This window comes from Berghia stephanieae, chromosome 2 (genome assembly GCF_034508935.2).
Source record: "Berghia stephanieae isolate SIO BIC M18660-M18661 chromosome 2, UCSD_Bste_1.3, whole genome shotgun sequence".
NCBI lineage: Eukaryota > Metazoa > Mollusca > Gastropoda > Nudibranchia > Aeolidiidae > Berghia > Berghia stephanieae.
The window spans coordinates 52,780,204-52,800,203 of NC_088361.1; the positions used below are offsets into that span (position 1 = coordinate 52,780,204).

At 34.3% G+C, this 20,000-nt stretch overlaps 1 protein-coding gene across 5 annotated transcripts in view; it reads left to right on the plus strand.

Moving 5' to 3' along the window:
* Positions 1-20,000, plus strand: part of LOC144965144 (corticotropin-releasing factor receptor 2-like) — a 159,729-nt gene that overhangs the window by 117,340 nt on the left and 22,389 nt on the right. For 3 of the 5 annotated variants that reach the window (XM_078900133.1, XM_078900134.1, XM_078900135.1), the window contains exons 5-8: positions 2,561-2,650; positions 12,043-12,078; positions 17,482-17,627; positions 19,937-20,000. The exon at positions 19,937-20,000 is cut by the window's right edge and continues 28 nt beyond it. In XM_078900133.1, the coding sequence (XP_078756259.1) occupies positions 2,561-2,650; positions 12,043-12,078; positions 17,482-17,627; positions 19,937-20,000 (336 nt within the window). The remainder of the gene's footprint in view (positions 1-2,560; positions 2,651-12,042; positions 12,079-17,481; positions 17,628-19,936) is intronic. The other 2 variants (XM_078900137.1, XM_078900136.1) reach the window with 1 other exon arrangement.

The following is a 20,000-nucleotide window of genomic DNA, read 5'->3' on the forward strand; positions in this document are numbered from 1 at the left end:
TCTGGTTTGAATTCCAATCTAGGACGGTGCAAATGTATATTTCAAGAACCTTTTACTGGCGACAAGACATGCCAAATATTGCTCTGTCGTGTGTCTGGATTTTAAGTGATGCATAAACCGTTTTTCCAATTATTGGTATAGATAGTATGAAGTTGACGTCACTCAGGTCTTTGTTATTGTTGTTTGCCATTCGCGTTTATGAGTAATTCTCACTTAACTGTATTCTCCAGACTTTAAACGTTCAAGGTTACACATAATTTTGTGTGTTGGTCTATTACATTTCCGGATGGCAATGTTGTGAGCTTCTTAGCCAAGCGCATACTATCAATTGGCTGGGAAAAAAGGTTTTGAGCCCAAAATGTTCCGTATTTGGCATTTTGTTCTTTTTCGAAGCTGTTATAAATATTCTTTCTTCTATATGTTTTGTAATTCTTATCACTTTGGTTTTAAACTCAATTTCCATCATCTTATCTATTAATGCATAAACAAAACCGACATAGTATCACATAGCAACACATGTCAACCAGCTTAATTTACCTAGCATTGCACTTTCAACCTTCAATTATTGTTCCATTTGTTTGAATTTTTCATGTAAGTCAAATGATGAATTTATCAAATCAGTATACGTTTGAGAAGCATGAATCAAATCTAAGCAGTAAATGAATAAATTGATCGCAATTGCATATATCTACAAGTGTGCGAGCGGAAAGAAAAGGAATGCTCTCATGAAAATCATATCGTCTTAGTTCTGTCACAAGAGTCTCAATCAAAATGAATTGCATGATAACAAAATAACGACAACAACAGCAAAATTTGCTGTCTAATCTTAAATTGCCAAGTCTGAGACATGTAAATGTTGAACATTATCTGTTTCCTTTATCAAATTGAAGCTTACATTCAATTTCACTTTGTTATTTATCTGAGACATCAAAATGTGAGCATGTATATATTGCAATATCAACCAAACGTGCTCAAAGCATTTTACAAATCGTCCATAGCCAGCAGTAACACTTAACATGAAGGACCAGACATGAAGCCTGTTAGGCGATATTTCATTATTTTTAGACAGAGAAAATGATGTTAACGGCTAGATACTAATTTTACACCTGAGCACAGTAAGGCAATGTGAGTAAAGAGGCTCCCCCAAGGACTATGCACTACTCAGAGCGGGACTCAAACCCTTTACAAAGACTTAACAATGCGCCGCTATCAAAGCGAGCTCAGGAACTTCCGATCCAAAAGCTAGTGTCATACCAATAGACCGCATAGCCGCTCATCAATCCAAGCTTACTACAATATGGTATAAAAGCCAGATTATCTTTATTCATTCCATAGGCGAATATTTTCTTTTGGGTCTATTTCAATGGAATATTAGAACACACAGGCGTCAGCCGAAGTGCATCGCGGCAACATGAACTAGGGCGAGGTGACATGCTCAGGGCCACACCGCACAGCATGTATTCGAACTCGGTGCCTGTCGGGTACGAACCAAAATCCGTATCGCTGAACCACGCAGAAGGAGTGCACCACTCCAAATTACCTGTGGCTTGATTTATGTTGAAAAATTTATCAACTGGTAATTTAACATTTATATACGAAGCAAAAGTACCGTCACCCCTAAATGGAATTGATTATTAATAGATGATCAATTCCCATTGGCAGCATCATTACGTTTATTTGTCCCCCTGTTGTGCATCTAAGATTAGATCTGTCAGAACCAGAAAAAAATCGATACTTTTAAAGGGGAAGGTGGGGGGGGGGGGGGGGGGCAGCTTGTTCGGTGTCACAAGACCCTTGGATTAGGCAGATAGCCTTTGGTTATGACATTATTAGTCTGTAGAAAAGTACTTTCAGAAAGACCGAACAGAACCAGCTACCTGTCTTTGTTAGCTTGTCAAATCTCTACACAATGGGTCGTAAGAAACTTCTTTAATTAGTATGTGAAAGGGATTGGTAATTTTATCTTTCCACCTCAAAATAATTGTAACATGAATTTTAGCGCGCAAGAACTGGGTCGATACCCCATGTTTTGAGGTTGTCAAACCTATCAATTTGTAACTAATAATGAATCCCCATGTCCCAGCCGCAGATGTGGTACCTCTCAGTAACTATCGTGGTGATGATGATGATGATGATGATGATGATGATGATGATAATGATGATGATGATGATGATGATGATGATGATGATGATGATGATGATGCTAATGATGATGATGATGATGATGATGATGATGATGATGATGATGATGATGATGATGATGATGATGATGATGGAAATTAGAAAGCGTGCATGCAATCGAGGACTTAACACAGGCGTGATTTGATATCATGTATTGTTTTAAGACATTACTTTTGTTATCACTAAATCGTATCACTCAGATTATAAACGTTCAAGGTTCACAGTATTGCGTGCAATATATTCTGTTGTCGGGTGTGTGAATATTATACATAAACAAGCATCAAAACATTAATGTTTGTAGACAAAATTGATATTGCTCATCTCCCGTTTTTTCTGAGTTTTTATATTGAAAATGATAACTTTCTTTTCTCTTCTTCAGATGGCCAATTATACTGTCCTCCCGTGTTTGACTCGGTCATTTGTTGGCCGGCAACACGTGCCAACTCCACGGCTTACAAAATGTGTAATGGTGAGTCAATCAACAACAGACTTGATCTGTCCATTACTATTGATAAGTAATTAACAAAAATGAATAAAAACAGCTTTTAAAAAAGAACATAGAACGTTTCGGTTTCAAATCCCTCCTTCAGCTAACAAAAAAATTATATTTCTTAAAAAATGTATTTTTGTTTTCATTTGTTGTTGGCTGAAGAAGGGATTGAGCCCAAAACGTTCCGCGTTTGGTATTTTGTTCTCTTTTGAAGCGGTTATATTCATTTTTATTTTTTACTCTTTACAGTCAACAGCTTCCAACAGCTTAGTATCACTTTGACTTACAATTAACACAGACATTATTATTATTATTATTATTATTATAATTATTATTATTATTATTATTATTATTATTATTATTATTATTATTATTATTATTATTTATTATTATTATTATTATTATTATTATTATTATTATTATTATTATTATTATTATTATGTTTATTATTATTATTATTATTATTATTATTATTATATATTATTATTATTATTATTATTATTATTATTATTATTATTATTATTATTATTATTATTATTATTATTATTATTATTATTATTATTATTATTATTATTATTATTATTATTATTATTATTATTATTATTATCTTTCTCATTGTTTCGATTGCAAGGTCTTTATAGACTATCTAGTTGATCCATACAAGGGCATATGTTATATTCTATATTCTATTTTCGCATAAAATGGAGTCTTTTAATTGGTGGAAATAGAAGGGAAATGAATGATTTTTTTAATTCATCATTGATTAAACATTTATTTTAGTATAAAATATGTGTGGAAGCCGAATGAATACATAACGTATTGGTGTGATGAAAAAAAATAGAAAACAATCGAGTTCATCCAAACATTGCTTGCTGTGATTTAAAAAAAACAACTCAATTTTGCACTGCAGCATCATGGTTCTTCATACTTTTTGAAAGTCTGCTTTTTATGCATTGGGTTAAACCAGTTATCTTTTGTATTCTGGAAAAACTCGTATTTAAACATGTGGTCAGAAAACTGGCGAGGCCACGGGTTTGAGAGTTCTTACCAAGATGAGGGTATTCAAATCGATCGATATTTGAAGGATGAGTTATGTTGCCAATCATTTAAATACAAGTCTTTCCAGAGTGCCCAGTTAACTGATTAATAACAAAGTATTAAATCTGAGTTTTCATTAGTAATAAAGAGATAATACATTGTTTATTATGAATGGTCAAATTGTTCATATTTTCAATGATATTTCAGAACCACTTGTTTATTTTTTTAAAAGTCAACTATAATCAAACCAACCTTATATTGTATTTGTTGGGATAGATTCATATTGTGACAACCAACTTTAATTTGACCAGGCTGTTTGTAATCGATGATGCATATTTGATGAAATATTTGAAATAATGCTGTGTGGAAATGAGTTTTTAACAGTGTGCTGCTTGTAACGGGTGGCGGGCTGCGCAGCTAAGTTTTTACTTTTCATTACACAAATTAGTTGTTTAATATAACGCTTATGGACGTAGATATAACTCTATTTGTTTTCTTGTAACGGTGATGGATATCATTGGTAAGCTATTTTAAATGGCTGCTCAAAACTAAATAAACAAGATGATCTTACAATGTTTTTATTATATTGTGTATGTACATAAAAGAGCCAGATCAAACTAAAAGCGCTAACAATTTCAATTATATTCAGCCACAAGTGAGTTTTCTCATCTTTTGTATCAGCTAAATAAATTTAGGTGTATTTTAAGGCCAATATTCAATCCACGAGCGTGAAGATAATCCAAAAATCATTGCTTTATATCTACATATCTCCACCTTTCCCCAACCGGTACACACATGCATACAGCATAATGCATAAGTCAGAGGAAACCTAAATAAGTCTATGAATCAATGAATGGCTTTGTAAAAACTTCATAATATTGAGAACATTCATTTCTAAATATCTTAATGTTATATTTTAGGTTGAATTCACCTTGGTGATCGACGAAAGAAATGCATGTGTGCATTTGAAAATTATAAATCTAATGTTTTATAATGGTCGTTTAATTATATGCGTCATGTAATACCACACAAATATAGGCTCGAAACAAATAAACGAAGAATTCGCGCTAAACCTTGGAGGTTGTGTCCATTGTTGAATATTACAATATCACCTTGCATGACATAATATTGTTGTGATATTCTTACCGACTAGCTTCCGACAGATGGCCGTTTCAAAATTAGCCCTGCTCAGACCTTGATATACATCGTTAACCGGTCTTTGATACCTCTGGTATCAGAGCAATATTATGAGGAAGCGGTCGCCTTAAAGCAATACATACAACAAATAGAAATATATCTAGAAGAAATATTTTCACGTTTAATAAGTTGCTCATGATTTATGATATCTTACACAGAAAGAATTCAATATCTGAGGATAAAAGTCGGTCAAAAATTAAACGCTGTAACCGTTTATAAAGTTAAGAAAATATTTTATGCTAACATAATTTTGTGTTGAGCTATCAGAGTAAATGCGGCATGATTTTTTTCTGAGGGCTTTCATATTCCCTTTTTAGATCTAAAATATAGATAGATGGATCCGTTTTCTTATCTGATGAATTCTTTAGACTGACCGCAACACATAGTCTTTTAAAAGGACAATAATTGCTATAAATAAAATAATAATATAAACTAAAAGTGGATAATAATAAAACTAATGGTATTTTATTTAAGCTTTGTGTGTTTATACATTTTAATCAAAGCTAATGAATTTTCGGAATGGCTTTTTGCATTAACATTTGTGACCCAGCCTCTCAAAAACGGTATTATGTTGAGAGATTCATACGATGGAAATTAAGTTGTGGTAAAAAAAAAAATCAAGGTTGTTTTTGTTAACGTTTTTATGTTTTATTCAGAAAAGTCGACATACATTCTTTGAGTACCAAAATTAAAATTTATTCTTGCTGATCAGTAACTCATAATTCAGCCTTTTAGTATCTGGGTTACTCTGACATGATACCGTTCTATGGTGGTAGGACACACATTTAGACATATAATTTCAAACAATTTCTCTCTCGTTGATCCGATTGGTTTTCATATCACGTCATTTGCCGTGAATCCATCGGCTTCTCAACTCCAGTTTTGTCGACAAAGTACCTGATCCGATGCCACAGAATAAATTCATTGGCTTTGTGATCGATGATTTCCTGACGTTAAATTGGGACACCCCTTCAATCCATCGTTCGAGAAGCTTTTGTGTATAAAGTGGGTTTAATGTGGAAAATTCCTAAAGTGCCGAAACACGATTTCTGGTCTTACTTCTTCCTCATCTACATAAAGGCAAATTTAAAGAAATGAAGAAATTATTTAACATCGATTGTAAAGAATGATAATATAGACTATGCGATTGCAATACATTGCATTGGGTTTTGGCCTCTTGCATGTGCAACCGATAAATGAGTTGAAATGTTTCCTTTGAATTATCGCTACAAACAAATTCTCTCTCTCTCTCTCTCTCTCTCTCGCTCTCTTTCTCTCTCTCTCTCTCTCTCTCTCTCTCTCTCTCTCTCTATATATATATATATATATATATATATATATATATTGCCTCTGATAGGTTGAGACTATTTCATTTTTACCATACTAAGAAAGTTGTTTCTTATGTTGGGAGTTCTATAGAAAGAGTATTAAAAATATATCAAATGTCACATAGACGATCCTTTTAACAGGAGTCACGAGTAATTTTACTGGGCATCAGATAAAGGCATTACGTCAATAGGGTGTTTGTTCCACAAATACGCTTCGAAGTCGAATTCATATTATCCAGTAATGTTGTAAAACTGTACAAAGGTTGAATGTATGGCTGCAAAAACATAAGATACGTGTATTGTTAAGTGTGAAATTTGAAAAATAAATTATGGAACTTTTGATTTAAACCCAAATGTCATCATAATCAGCTTATCGCTTTAAAACAAATATACTATAACACAAATTCCCCAAGGACACATTATAAGATCAAATATGTGAATTGAAACTCTGAGATTTTTTGTGTCACATGGTCAGTTATTATGGTGTCATGACTGTTTTATCCTTACACTATAGCTTCAATCAGAGGCGAACCGTCACAGCAATCAAAATGGTTCTCGATGTCAATGGCCACTAGAGTTAGATAAGTATAAGCCTTAAACATTCTCTGGTACAGTTTAGCGATTTGCAGTCTATTTGTATAAATATTAAAGAATCCTGACGGCAGTGGAATCCTTCTTGTGAACGGTCAATCAAATCTCAGACGTGGTCGATTTCTGGAAGATTGGGATATTTTGAAGGACATGAGCCCCTAGAGAATTGCAAATAACGTGTTTATGTAGTCAATCAAATGTGAATGGGAGGATATAATACTTTTGAAAGCGGTTTCCAGTGTATTAAGACGTCGCTGTAATTTGATGATTAATTAGTTAGGTAAAGTCTAAGGTAGACATCTAGTCTTACATTTCATTGCCCACATTAGAAAAAGGGCGATAAGCTTCGACTCAATAATACGGAAATTAACGTACTTTTATTCTCGCCCTTTTCCTCTCTCTCTCTCTCTCTCTCTCTCTCTCTCTCTCTCTCTCTCTCTCCCTCTCTCTCTCTCTCTCTCTCTCTCTCTCTCTGTGTGTGTGTGTCTCTCTCTCTCTATCACTCACTCATTTCATCTCTCTCACTACGTTTTAGTTCATTCCAAATTAATATGGATGTATTTGGCTGAGCATTCAATCAAATTCAGGTAGTCTAGTATAGAACGATATTCTTTTAAAAATCAAAGCGGAAATACGAAAATGGAAATTCCATTAGCAACATGTATAACACGACAAAGAATGCAATGTACTTGAACTGCTGCGGTACAATCAACTTAACAAATTTGAAGAATTTGAACAACCATCCCTTGTTCATTACCATCCAGCATCACTATAACAACCAATGCGATAGCAATGATCTAGAAATACATCCTCAGCAAACCGAAAATCCGACGAAATTGAATTCCACTTCAACGTTGTCAAGTAGAAGAAGCATTGTAGCCGTCGCCAAGACATCATGTCTGGAAAACTCCTTGACTATTTCCTGTGGAGTCAACAAGTCAATAAAGAGATATGGACAGCTTCGTTCGATGTAATTAAAAGGGGGCTGAAAATGAATATAAAAAAGTCTTATAATTTTCTGAAAATCGATTAAAAATGTAGGGAGTCTTATATACCTCTAGCTCTTATATACCAGACATTCAACTTTGAATATTTGATTAGCAAGCGTGTTAGTATTTTGGCTGACAAGACTAGAATTGGTGCAAGCAGGAACAGTGTGAAACAGGGACAATAGCAGTTGGACGAGCGATTCTATGATTAATTATAAACAAAGGGACAACATGTGGAAAAAAAAGCAAACAAGAAGAAAAAAAGGAAGAAAAACTAGCAACTACCGTAATAATATGAATTACAATAGAAAAAAGCTCTATTAATAGAAATTCAATCGGAAGACGTGCCATTTGTACTCCGGTCAATTGCATTCTTTTTTGCAAAATGTCTGTGATTGATATCAGAATTGACTGAAATTTGAATGGTCTGAGTACCCAGAAGGGAGAAATCTTTATTGCTAATGCTATATAATCAAAGTCTGGGTCTTCATTCGAATTTTGATTTTTAACCCTGCGGCTGAGAAAATGAAACGCTACAATTTTTTTAATAGAATCATTTCATCACAACCTTAGATGATCAAATCACTCATTACCATAATTTGACTTAAAATGCGACAAAATGGAAACTCCCTTCTCAATTTAACTATAGAAGGAACGGAATTTACGTTACTCATCTCTTTGTTATTGTTTTTAGCCAGCCATGTTTATGAGTAGTTCTCACTAAATTGGATTAATCAGACTATAAACGGTTTAGGTTACACGTAATTTATGTGTCGGTACGTTTTATCCGGCTGCCGGATGTTGTGCATATTTTAGCTGAACGCAATACATCAATGGACTATTGAATCAAAATTCAATGAATTATTTATTGTCGGTAAAATATATATCCATACATCTTTTATACAAAACGAGATGTACAACAATAATAATAACATTTTATAAATATGACTAAAAAAAAACATGTATATATTGAAAATAAAATCTGATCTAAAATCAGTAAGCTCTTTTAGGGTTTTCACAGACCTAAGAATTTTTATTGTAAATACTTTGCACAAAAATTAAATACAAATTAATATGACATGTCTTGCAGTTTCATTAAATATTAAGACCCACTTTGTAATAAGTCTCTCAAATCTATTCAAATCTGTCTCCGTTCTCAAGAGCTTAGGCAGATTATTCCACGAAACTGCAGCTGCATAACGAACGGACTGTTTACCATAATGGGTTGTTTAGATGGTTCGGACAGAAACAGCATTGGTGTGCCTACAAACATATTTTCTTTCTTTGAAAGTTACTAAATTTTCGAGATATTTGGGGATGATTTCTGAAGAATTTTGAAAGCTTATGTTGCCATAATTTGTATTCGCGAGGTTTCAAGGAGGATAACTTGAGCCTTTTGTTGATAACTCTTCGTAGGTGCCGGTATAGGCACTAGATAAATCCGAGAGTACGTTCTTGAAATTTCTTTTCTCCATTTTCTTAGTATTTGCTCTTGAGCAGAAGTGTGAAGTGGACTACGTCGTGCTTTAAACTTTGGAGGATGTATGTGTGTATTGTGAATTGTGTAATGTTTGTTGTGAATATCTGAGTATATACACGCTTCCTTGATTCCTGTTTTAAATGGGACTTAGATCGTTGGGAGCGAATAAAATTGAATTAGCATTTTTATACGGCCATTGTAAAATCGACTCAAATCGCAAAGAAATATCGACGTGCTGCATCAGAAGGATAAATATGTTAAAGAACCGGCTAATTTTGATAGCAGGTAGTATTCCGTTATCCCTGTAATCCACAAACACACACACACACACACACACACTCACTCACTCACTCACAAACACATACATACATACAGACAGACATAGTCTCTCTCTATCTATCTATCTATCTCCCTCTCTCTCTCTCTCTCTCTCTCTCTCTCTCTCTCTCTCTCTCTCTCTCTCTCTTCTCTCGTCAGTCAGTCACTTGGAATCTAAGTCTCATGATTATAAGTGTGTGGAAGCGTTTGGTATATTTGTGTATTGAATTTGAAAATTTGGCCAATCGTCTAAAGAAATATTTAATGGAATTAACCAATCCATAGAGGTTGATATTTAAGCTTTAATTTAACCTATGGGGGCGAAGTGGCCGAGTGGTTAAGGCATTGCACTGTGACCCGGAATGTCGAGTCCCGCTTTATGAACTTTCGTTTTTTTTTCCTTGGGCAAGATTATTAACCACCAATTTGCTCACTTTGACAACATAGGTAATTCCGATTGACTTCAGACATCTTGTTTGATGAATTATCTATATTCCTTCGTGGAATGCCGAGGCGACGATATCTTATGATAATAAAAACGAAAGTGGCTGAATCAGGGCTCGAACCTGGGACCTGCCGGGTCACAGTGCAATGCCTTAACCACTCGACCACTTCGTTTAGTTTATTCCAAAACATAACAATTTGACACGATGGGCCTTTTTTATGCTTACGTGAAGGATTCACTAAATAACTGTCGTACTCTGGAAAGACTCTTAATGGCCAGAAAACTCGTCCTTCAATTAATCGACGATTTAAATGACCCATGTGTTGGCAAAAACTCTCAAACCTGGGAACTGAATGAAGGTTTCTCCCATTGGTTGCATCAAAAATAAAAGGAAGGCAACATGAGGAAGAAGAAGAAGAAGATGTAGAAGAAGAAGAAGAAGAAGAAGAAGAAGAAGAAGAAGAAGAAGAAGAAGAAGAAGAAGAAGAAGAAGAAGAAGAAGAAGAAGAAGAAGAAGAAGAAGAAGGAGGAGGAGGAGGAGGAGGAGGAGGAGGAGGAGGTTGAGGAAAAGAAGAAGAAGAAGAAGAAGAAAAAGAAGAAGAAGAAGAAGAAGAAGAAGAAAAATGCCATTTAGCATCTCTGTTTATGGCCTTACGTTGCAAATGAATGATAGGCAGACCATTCCATAATCCCCATGAGACTTCGTTGAGTAGAATGAGGACGAGAACTCTCCAAATGTCAACCAGAGACAGATAATCTGGGCTAATGGTTGCCTTCAAACGACTTTTCTCTAACAACTATAGTTCGTTTTGTTTTGTTTTAGGGTATTTCTATTAAAATAAGTGATGAACAAATATTTTTCATCATTACGTTACAGATAACTTACTTGACTTATTCACATCTCTTCTCGTGACCTTGGAACTGTTAGGAACATGGATCGGATTTTATTCCACTATCTATAATGTTAGAAGATAGTACCAATTGCCTATAACCAATATGATAGTATGTTAGAGGCAAGTACTATATTAACTGACCTATCGGATTGTTTTTAACGTTGCTTTTAACCTTTTTTTTGTTTTGAATATTGGCCAATAATAGTATATTATTGGAGAAGTTTTCAGGGTCCCAGATTTGAGAGTTTTTGCCAAGAGAAGTTCATTTAAATCGATCCATATTTGAAGGACACGTTTTCTGGTCAAATTTTTAAATAAAAGTTTTTTTCCAGAGAGCGGTAGTTAGCTGGTCAACCGTTTCCAAACCCTGAATTTTAAATCCCCACAGACACCACTGTTACACGTTCACACCTCCAGTCAATGGTGTTTCTTGGTTACGCATAAATGAAAAAGACCAACTCGAATTAACTAAAACAGTTGAATGTTTGAGTGTTGTTCATTCAATTAATTACAGAATTCACAATTCTTTTTCTAGATTTAGCACAAAGGTAATAATTCTTGATAGGACGGATAGGTCTAACTCAAAGTACATTCGGCCAGATTTAACAGACCCATAGCTGGGTGGACGAGAGGGGGGTGGGGGGGGGGTCGGAAAAAAATATCCACTTCACCAGATCCCTTTGTGTGGGAAGAGAGTGTTCTACCTATTGCACTATCGGGGACACCAAGCTTAGAGATGGACAGTTAGTTAGTTACTTAGTCATTCTTTGAAGTGCCATCGTGAGTAATATCCGCAAGGAGCAAGAGCGGCGAGAGAAAGGAAGAGTGTGTGTGTGAGAGAGAGAGAGAGAGAGAGCGAGAGAGAGAGAGAGAGAGAGAGAGAGAGAGAGAGAGAGAGAGATGCCAGTCGAATTACATGAGTTCTGATAATCTCTCGTTGAAAACTCTAGGAAATGCTACTAAAACCAAATAATAGAGAATGGGAGAAATTATGATAGACAGAATCCCAGTCTAACCGTTAAGGGGTTAATAAAAGTAAGTTGTATTGTCTCCATTCTTGTGCATTATAAGATAATCTGTTGTGGCTTTCAGAACTTCCCAGATATCCAGAGAAGGATGGTTCTGACGGTAAGGCAATGGAGCAAAACATGAACTTGAGCGATGTGTTTTGTTTATTCTTTTGTCGGGTTCATAAAATCCGATGTTCAAGTACAAATCACTAACATAGGAACTATTTTTTGTTTTACATCATTTTTCTATTAATTCAACACATGTATATTTGGTTTCTCGGAACGATCAATATATCACGGCATGAACACTTCAATGCTTTGTTTGAAGTTTTTTAAAAATCGCATTTTTTGTACAACATTGTTTGTTTTGAAACACAATATACTTGTCTGTGTTAATTTAGATGTTTTACTAACTCTGACCATTTTTGCACTGGTTTTCAAACTTGCCATTGGAATATTTCATCATCAGAATTAAAGGGGGAAAATACTTCAATGACCTCACTATAGTTACACATATAAAGTCATACGTTGTACAGTATTTTATAATGAATCCTTCAATTATCAGCTTTAAAAAATACTCTATAAAGGTCAGTGTTCTCATTTCACAAAATCATTTATTCGTTTTGATTATTTAATTTCGATTTCTGTTTGCAAACAACCAACCAACGATCCATTGTGGTTGCTTTGTATTCAATTACAAGAAAAAACGATAGTTTTCAATTTTTAACATAACAATAGCTTACAGATCTGTTTTGTTTGTTTGGTTGGTTGGATTTCTTTACCAAGGAAGTTTAAAATCCAATATTTTACGATTCATAACACGAGAGTGGCATTTACTTTAATTTACTGAGGTCTATTCATAACAAAATAAAGATATTTGATTAAAGAAAAACGTGCATGAAGATATTTTATATTGACCAGAGAAATCTATGAGGGGATTTTGAAGTTTCTCACAATATGACTTTAATTAAAAGAATAATTCGATTTCCATTCTTTCCTGGTCATTTGAATTGTATCGTACACTTTTTTCATTCTTACACATTTAATATATATTTACTTAACACGTTTTGTTTTGATTCGGTTTCTCATTAGAGTGTGTGTGTTGAGCATGGGAAAAAAGCTATTTTGATGTTTGTGTTGAATAAAAGCAATGATCTGAAATGTTGAAGGGGCATCTCACATTATTAAAGCACATTTTTGTTATTTTTATGTAAATGTTTTTGTCACAACAGGTTTTACAATGTTAGAATGATGGAAGGAAATTGTATTCTAAAAGTCACAACGATGGAATTATGTTCAGATGTTGTGTCTTTTCTATTTTACAAGCCACTAGCAAAAATATATAATATTTTGTCGAATAGAATGAAAAGATTTGTTTTGTGGTTGGAAATGCAGCACTTACTTTTATCTGTTCTGTTGATCATGATGTCTTTTTGTTTGGTGAATTTTAATAACATTTCTTTTTGTCGCTTTATGTTCATTTGTTTCATTACATTTTCCTTGTGATCTGTAATTTAACCATTTGAAGAATTATTTAGATTATCTCTTACACTGATTGACACAATTATCCCAACAAATAATTTATTTACCATAAACACCAAAGAATATGGAAAATGAAGACTCGGAATGAGGCATTACCGCTCTAACATTTACTATGTCATTGTATATTCATTTTTGTGGAATGAAATTGGGAAAGCGTTGATAGTAAGATACGATCTCATCAAAAAAATGTTTGTCTCCGGGGACATTTATTCATCTACTAGACTAGGTCTAAAGACTTAGTTTTAACAATTTAATTGCAAAATTCAGTAAAATATCAACATTTCTTCTAAGATATTGAAATGACTTATCTTTACTGCTGAAAACAGGCCACCGGTTTGTTTAAGTTGAAAACATGATCAATTCTTGACAGAAAATTGTGTGTTAAGGTTATCAAGCTTTACTATAAGAAACTAATTATGAACTTAAAACAATGATTTATGTTAAAGTATTAGTTTACCAACGTAGAAAGTTTTAAATACCTAGGTTCAATAGTGACAACAGATGGAAGATGTAACCGAGACATACGAGGAAGAATAACTCAAGCCAAACAGGCCTTCATGGACCTGGGAAACATTTTGAAAAACAAACAGATGTCGTTCGGGATTAGATTCCGAGTCTTGAAGTGCTACGTGTGGCCAATCTTGTTATACGGATGCGAAAGCTGGACTACAAATGCAGAAACACAAAAGAACATTGAAGCTTTTGAAATGTGGTGCTTGAGAAGGATGCAGAGAATATCGTATACTGCACACAAAACGAACGAAGAAGAGCTAAAACAAACATACCAACAAAGGAAACTAATGCCCTTAATAGCGGATCGACAACTATCTTTTTTCTGACACATAGTAAGGAAAGATAAGAATGAATACCTGGCAAGTTGTGGAAAAATACCTGGTAAACGCGCCCGGGGGAGACAAAGAAAAACACTCATAGACCAACTGAAGGGCTTCACCAACCTAACAATCCAAGAGCTGTTTGAAAAAGCAAGAGACAGGGAGGAATGGAGAGAGATAATTCATGCAGTATCCGAAGCCTGGACCAGGCATGGAACCTAGAAGAAGAAGATTAGTTTAAAAACGAGAGTGACTCTTTAGAATCGAAACATATATTTTATAACATTATTTTATGATTTGATATTATGCCTTTTCTCATTTGAATTAATCTCACATGGAGTAAAACTAATCTTGACATTAAATAGCAATATCGTATATTTAGAAAAACCCTCTTCGAACAGTTGAACATTGTTTATCAAATCTAAACAGATGTAATAACTGAGGTTAAAAATAAAGAAATTGCACACCACTAAAAAAAAAACAAACAAAAAAACAACAAATTAGTATTTAATTTAGATCCAGGACAAATTAAAAGAAAACCCTCGTTAAAGTCATTATGTGTAATCAGGGTTAACACTCCCCCCCTCCCACACACACACACACACACACACACACACACACACACACACACATGATCACACTAACACTTGGAAAAAAGTAGATTCATAAGTATATAAGTATAATATATCTCAAACTTGTTATATAAATGTCTAAACGTTCCACTCTTAATTTTTTAAGGTGTTCATGTTTTTATTTATGGTGCACCCTGTATTCTCAGGCACAATTTTTTATGATTTAAATAGCACATTGACGTAAATTTCTCATATAACTATTCGATATAATAATCATATTCATCTCCACTACAATCTCACGCAAGCACCACAACCACCAAAACCACAATCACCACCATCATCATCATTATCATCGTCCTACTTGTCCTCCTCCTCCTTCTCCTATGCCTCCTCCTCCTCCTCCTCCTCCTCCTCCTCCTCCTCATCATCATCATCATCATCATCATCATCATCATTATCATTATCATCATCATCATCATCATCATCATCGTCGTCGTCATCGTCATCATCATCATCATCATCATCATCATCATCATCATCATCATCATCATCATCATCATCATCATCGGCATCTTCATTATCATCACCATTACCATTTTTACTCAAGATTTCATTAAATCTTCCTTCTTAGCCATAATATAAAATAATTCTGCTCCATAATAGCTCTATCAATCATAATCGTCTTCATCCAAGTCAATGTTACATCCATCTTTATCAAGCAATACTATTTATACAATCATAAGTTTGTAGCAAAACAACATTTGTCGTTTGATTTTTTTTTTCTAGCAATTTTTACAATAACCAAGCAATAATTGTAGACAAGTATTAAAGGATGTGTGATATTTATTTCTTTTCTTTCTTTTGTTTCGGTTTTTAATTAATTAACACAAATACTGATTTAGCTAGCTAGTCTAAATTAATAAGCAGTTTGGTTTTTATAGCACTAGAGATCAATTTGTAATGTCACTGTTCATTTTGATTAAAATTAATAAATATGCTGTTTGGATACCGGCGGTTGGAGTAATTTACTCAAAAAATGCCTTTCATGAATTTTTACCTGAGCAAAACATGTTACCAAGCCTTCAAATAGTACTTTCCTTTTGCCAACATTTCAGAGAGGTTCGAAACAAGAGTTAGAAATACTGTTCAATAGTATCCATAGTCCACTAGAAAGAACCAATTTGCGTATTTATCCCTCTGATCAAAACCAAAATACTGGCAAATCAAATTGGGTGGGGAAAGTTTTTCATTTGACCTCGAGATTGAATCGTGCCTGTCTGGTGAGATTGATTACCTGGTTGATGAAGGCAGTGACTGAAGAGTGGTAGTTCACAAAGGTACGCCTCACAGGCAATTGGAACTACAAGAATTGGTAGTCACAAAATATGGTCTTTTTGTCAAATATATTTTTCCATCTATTTCAAGTCAGCTCAACTGTCTGCTTCACTTATACGCAATGGAACTTGATTTTATCCCTTTTTAAAATCAGATTAGTTTTCAGGCTTTTTTTAGGGGGCTGAATTTTTAAGCTATAACGAAACATATTAGACAGACCCACAATTGGACCTGCTTTTGATTTCTCGTTGAGCTTATTTTTGCTTTAGCTCCTGAAAACCAGAATGGATTTTATGATATGTCTCGCGGACATATTAAATGACAAAATTACAAATAATGTGTATGGATCTGAGTCATCTAAGTAGTTTTGATATAATATCGAAAAACAAGATTTTATCTCTAAGTGATTCACGCTCATATCTCACAAACATAGTTCTATCTTAATGGAAAATCAAGATGAACTGCCATTTAACAAAAAAATGAAAATGAAGGATGTTTAGAAATGCATTTAAAATATATTTGTTCGATTTTCAAGCATAGTGAACTGAGAGAGTTTTTTTAAAAAAACGTTTCGGACGTTAATACAAACCATTAATTAAAAAGGTCTTTTAGAGTTTCAGGTTCGTTGACCAATTCATTGCGACTCAAGATAAGAGATACTTTCTTTATAACCAAAATATTATTTCTCCTTCATATAGCAAGAAACATGCTTTACAAAACGATCATCTGTAAGCACGAATTATTATTTCCTACTGCCTACAGGGCTCTCCAGAAAATGTTACTAGTCTGGTAGTCTATCATATTATTTTAAAAATAAATGTTGTTGCTTTATAGTCTCTATTACCTTGGTTATTCTGATTGTCTCTAATGCCCAGGAATATTATAATGTTCTAAAAACGTTTTACATGATAATTACGTTGAGAGATTTTAGAAAAGTTTTCAATTTCTTAATTCATCCCCATTATGCCTATACGTGTTCAATGATGACATCATTGACCAGTGAATTGCCTTACTATGGAAGACACGTATTGTTTAAATGATCAGAAACTCGTCCTTAAATCATCGATCGTCTTTAAAATTGATCGATATTTGAAGGAAGAGTTTTCATGGTCAAATGTTTAATAACGTGTCTTTCTAAAAAGTACGGCAGTTAACTGATTAATTTATGATATCAGGTCCTTCGACATTCCTGATGCTTTTGATTCACGTTTTATTATTTTATTTGTCCCTCAACTTCAGATGAGCCATTGGCAATGGCCCACCGAGTGTGTACCGCTAATGGCACCTGGGAGGGTAGTACTAATTATTCAATCTGTGTGGCCGTGTTCAGGAATGCCCAAACTACAGAGGCTGCCATGCCGGACAATTCGGAGCTCTCAAGACAGGTAGCATAGGTTTGATAATAAATGGAAGGTCTTTAAAAATAGTATGTATCATCATGTCGGCTCTTTCATATAGCAATACTGCCTTTCATAGAAAACAAAGCCATTTTAAAAATTCTGGTCAGAAGACTCTTTCCTTCAAATCTAGTTCGATTAAAACTACTCTCATTTTATCAAAATCTCTCAAACCAAGTAAAGATGAAGATCATTTTTAATCAATCGATATTTGAAGGTCTGACAAAGCGTGTATGAAACAGTGCCAGACAAAGCAAGACAAAAAATAGAAGAAAAAAATCCCATAAATTCCTCTGATTTTTTAGGGATGTTTTTTTTTATTTCGTTTTATTTTTCTTTCTTGCTTTGTCGGTGCACTGTTTCATACATATCTTTTCAGATCATTATGTTTTACCACCACCTGCTCCATAATTTCTCAATTTGATATTTGAAGGACGAGTTTTCTGGTCATATTCTATAAATATTATGTCATTTCATAGTATGGGAGAATAGTGGGTCTTTCTCTTGCCAATATAATAGTCATGACCTACCCGCTTTGTTTCTTGAAAATATTCTTTTCATTATAGGAAGGTGATTTATTTCACTTATTATTATGTTTCTAAGATTTATTATCATACAATTACACACAATCTCTTTAAGCTATTTTCTCAAGTAATTAGAGATGATTTAAAAGAAGTAAAAAAAAACAGAAAAATTGAGTGGGGCAGTCTCTTATGTTAACAATTCCAAAAACATAAAGTAAAAAATGAAGTGAGCAGAGGAGTGCTTAGAAGACAATAGTTATGAGATGAACGCTCTCCATACGCACGCGGGCGTCCCTCTCACAGCCAGGTGAAGGGTGCCCGTCCCTATCAGCCAAGCGGATGGTGCCCGTCCCTCTCACAACCAGGCGGTGGGTGCTGTATTAGTGGGTAGCCGGGTTCATTCGTATTCTATATTAATAAAAGCGTCATTTTTAGGAAATGAGCTGTTAGTAGTGCTCAATCAGACAAATGATCCCATTAAAAAAAAACTACTAAATACAACTCACAGATCGCCTTCTTTTGGTGGTTGTCGCCTTGTTTTTTTTAATGTATTTTTATATTCAGTGTCAGGATACGTTTGATTCCAATTGACACTAAGATAACCACGCCTCTCGGACAGTCGTCATAATGTAAGCAATGACAATGATTGGTAATCATTGCGAACGGCGCAAGCTTAACTATCGATGGTTTGTGTCTAAGTATAATACTCACTGTTCAACCGCTTAAACAATTGAACTACACAGAAAAACCGTGTGTAAACAAGCATTAAAAATATGATCGAGAAAATCGTGTTGATAACTAGTAATCCATTTTGGCGATACTATAACAATATCAATGACCAGAGAGAGGTCGATTCAATCGCATTATTGTTTATAAGCAACCAACTATGTTTGTCCGAGCACGTTTGAAGGTGTGTCACAAATTCCACGTTTTGGTTGGTCAAAAATCTAACGGTAAATTACTGCCATAAGTCAAAAGTTTATTCTAAATTGAAATCTGACCATTTTTACTCACTTTGTTTCTTGATATTATAATTTGTAAAAAAGTGCCATTTTCCTGATGGAACAGTCAGCGAGCATGAAAAATAAGATGGTTTTATTTTGCTCGCATACTTTTTGTCCCCGTCGACGAGGGTTGTATAGTGCTTCTTACTCAAAAGTGCCGAGGGATCGTTGATCCTGAGTTTCGTCAATTCCCTGACAACAGAATCCCCTTTTCAGTCCACCACTATTAAGTTCAACTTCTCCCTTGTGTGCTTTCCAAAACGTGCAACAACAGCATAAAAAAGGACGGAAACCCAAAACCAACATAGAGTCTATATATAAAAAAAGGATGCGGCAGTACTCTTTTGCACTGAAAACAAAATACTGCGATCAATGCGATCAATAGAATTCAATAGTCCGATGTCACGTCCGCCCAGCAACGGGCAGCTTGGTTCTAAACAAAGAAAATCGGTACATTTTATTCTTCATGCTGGCTAGAACTTTTTCACATGTCATGTGATCAGAATGTATAAAAGTCAAAACATGATCAGATTTATAATGTTTTTTTCCTCTGGATAAACTTTTATGCTCGTCGGTGAAGTATTTCATAAGGGCGTCCGCCATTGTTCCGATAGTTTAGAACCAGTTACTAAATTACTATGCGTCATTATGAGGGAAGTGACGTCACGACTGTTAACGCCTATTTGAATACACGTCGCCTAATTTTATTTTATCTCAATTCGTAAATTGGATCATAATTTTATGAATACATTTTGTCTTTTTTCCACAGAATGCTGAAGCCCTCATGATGGTTTATTTCATAGGCAGTCTGGTGTCACTCGTTGTTCTCGTCA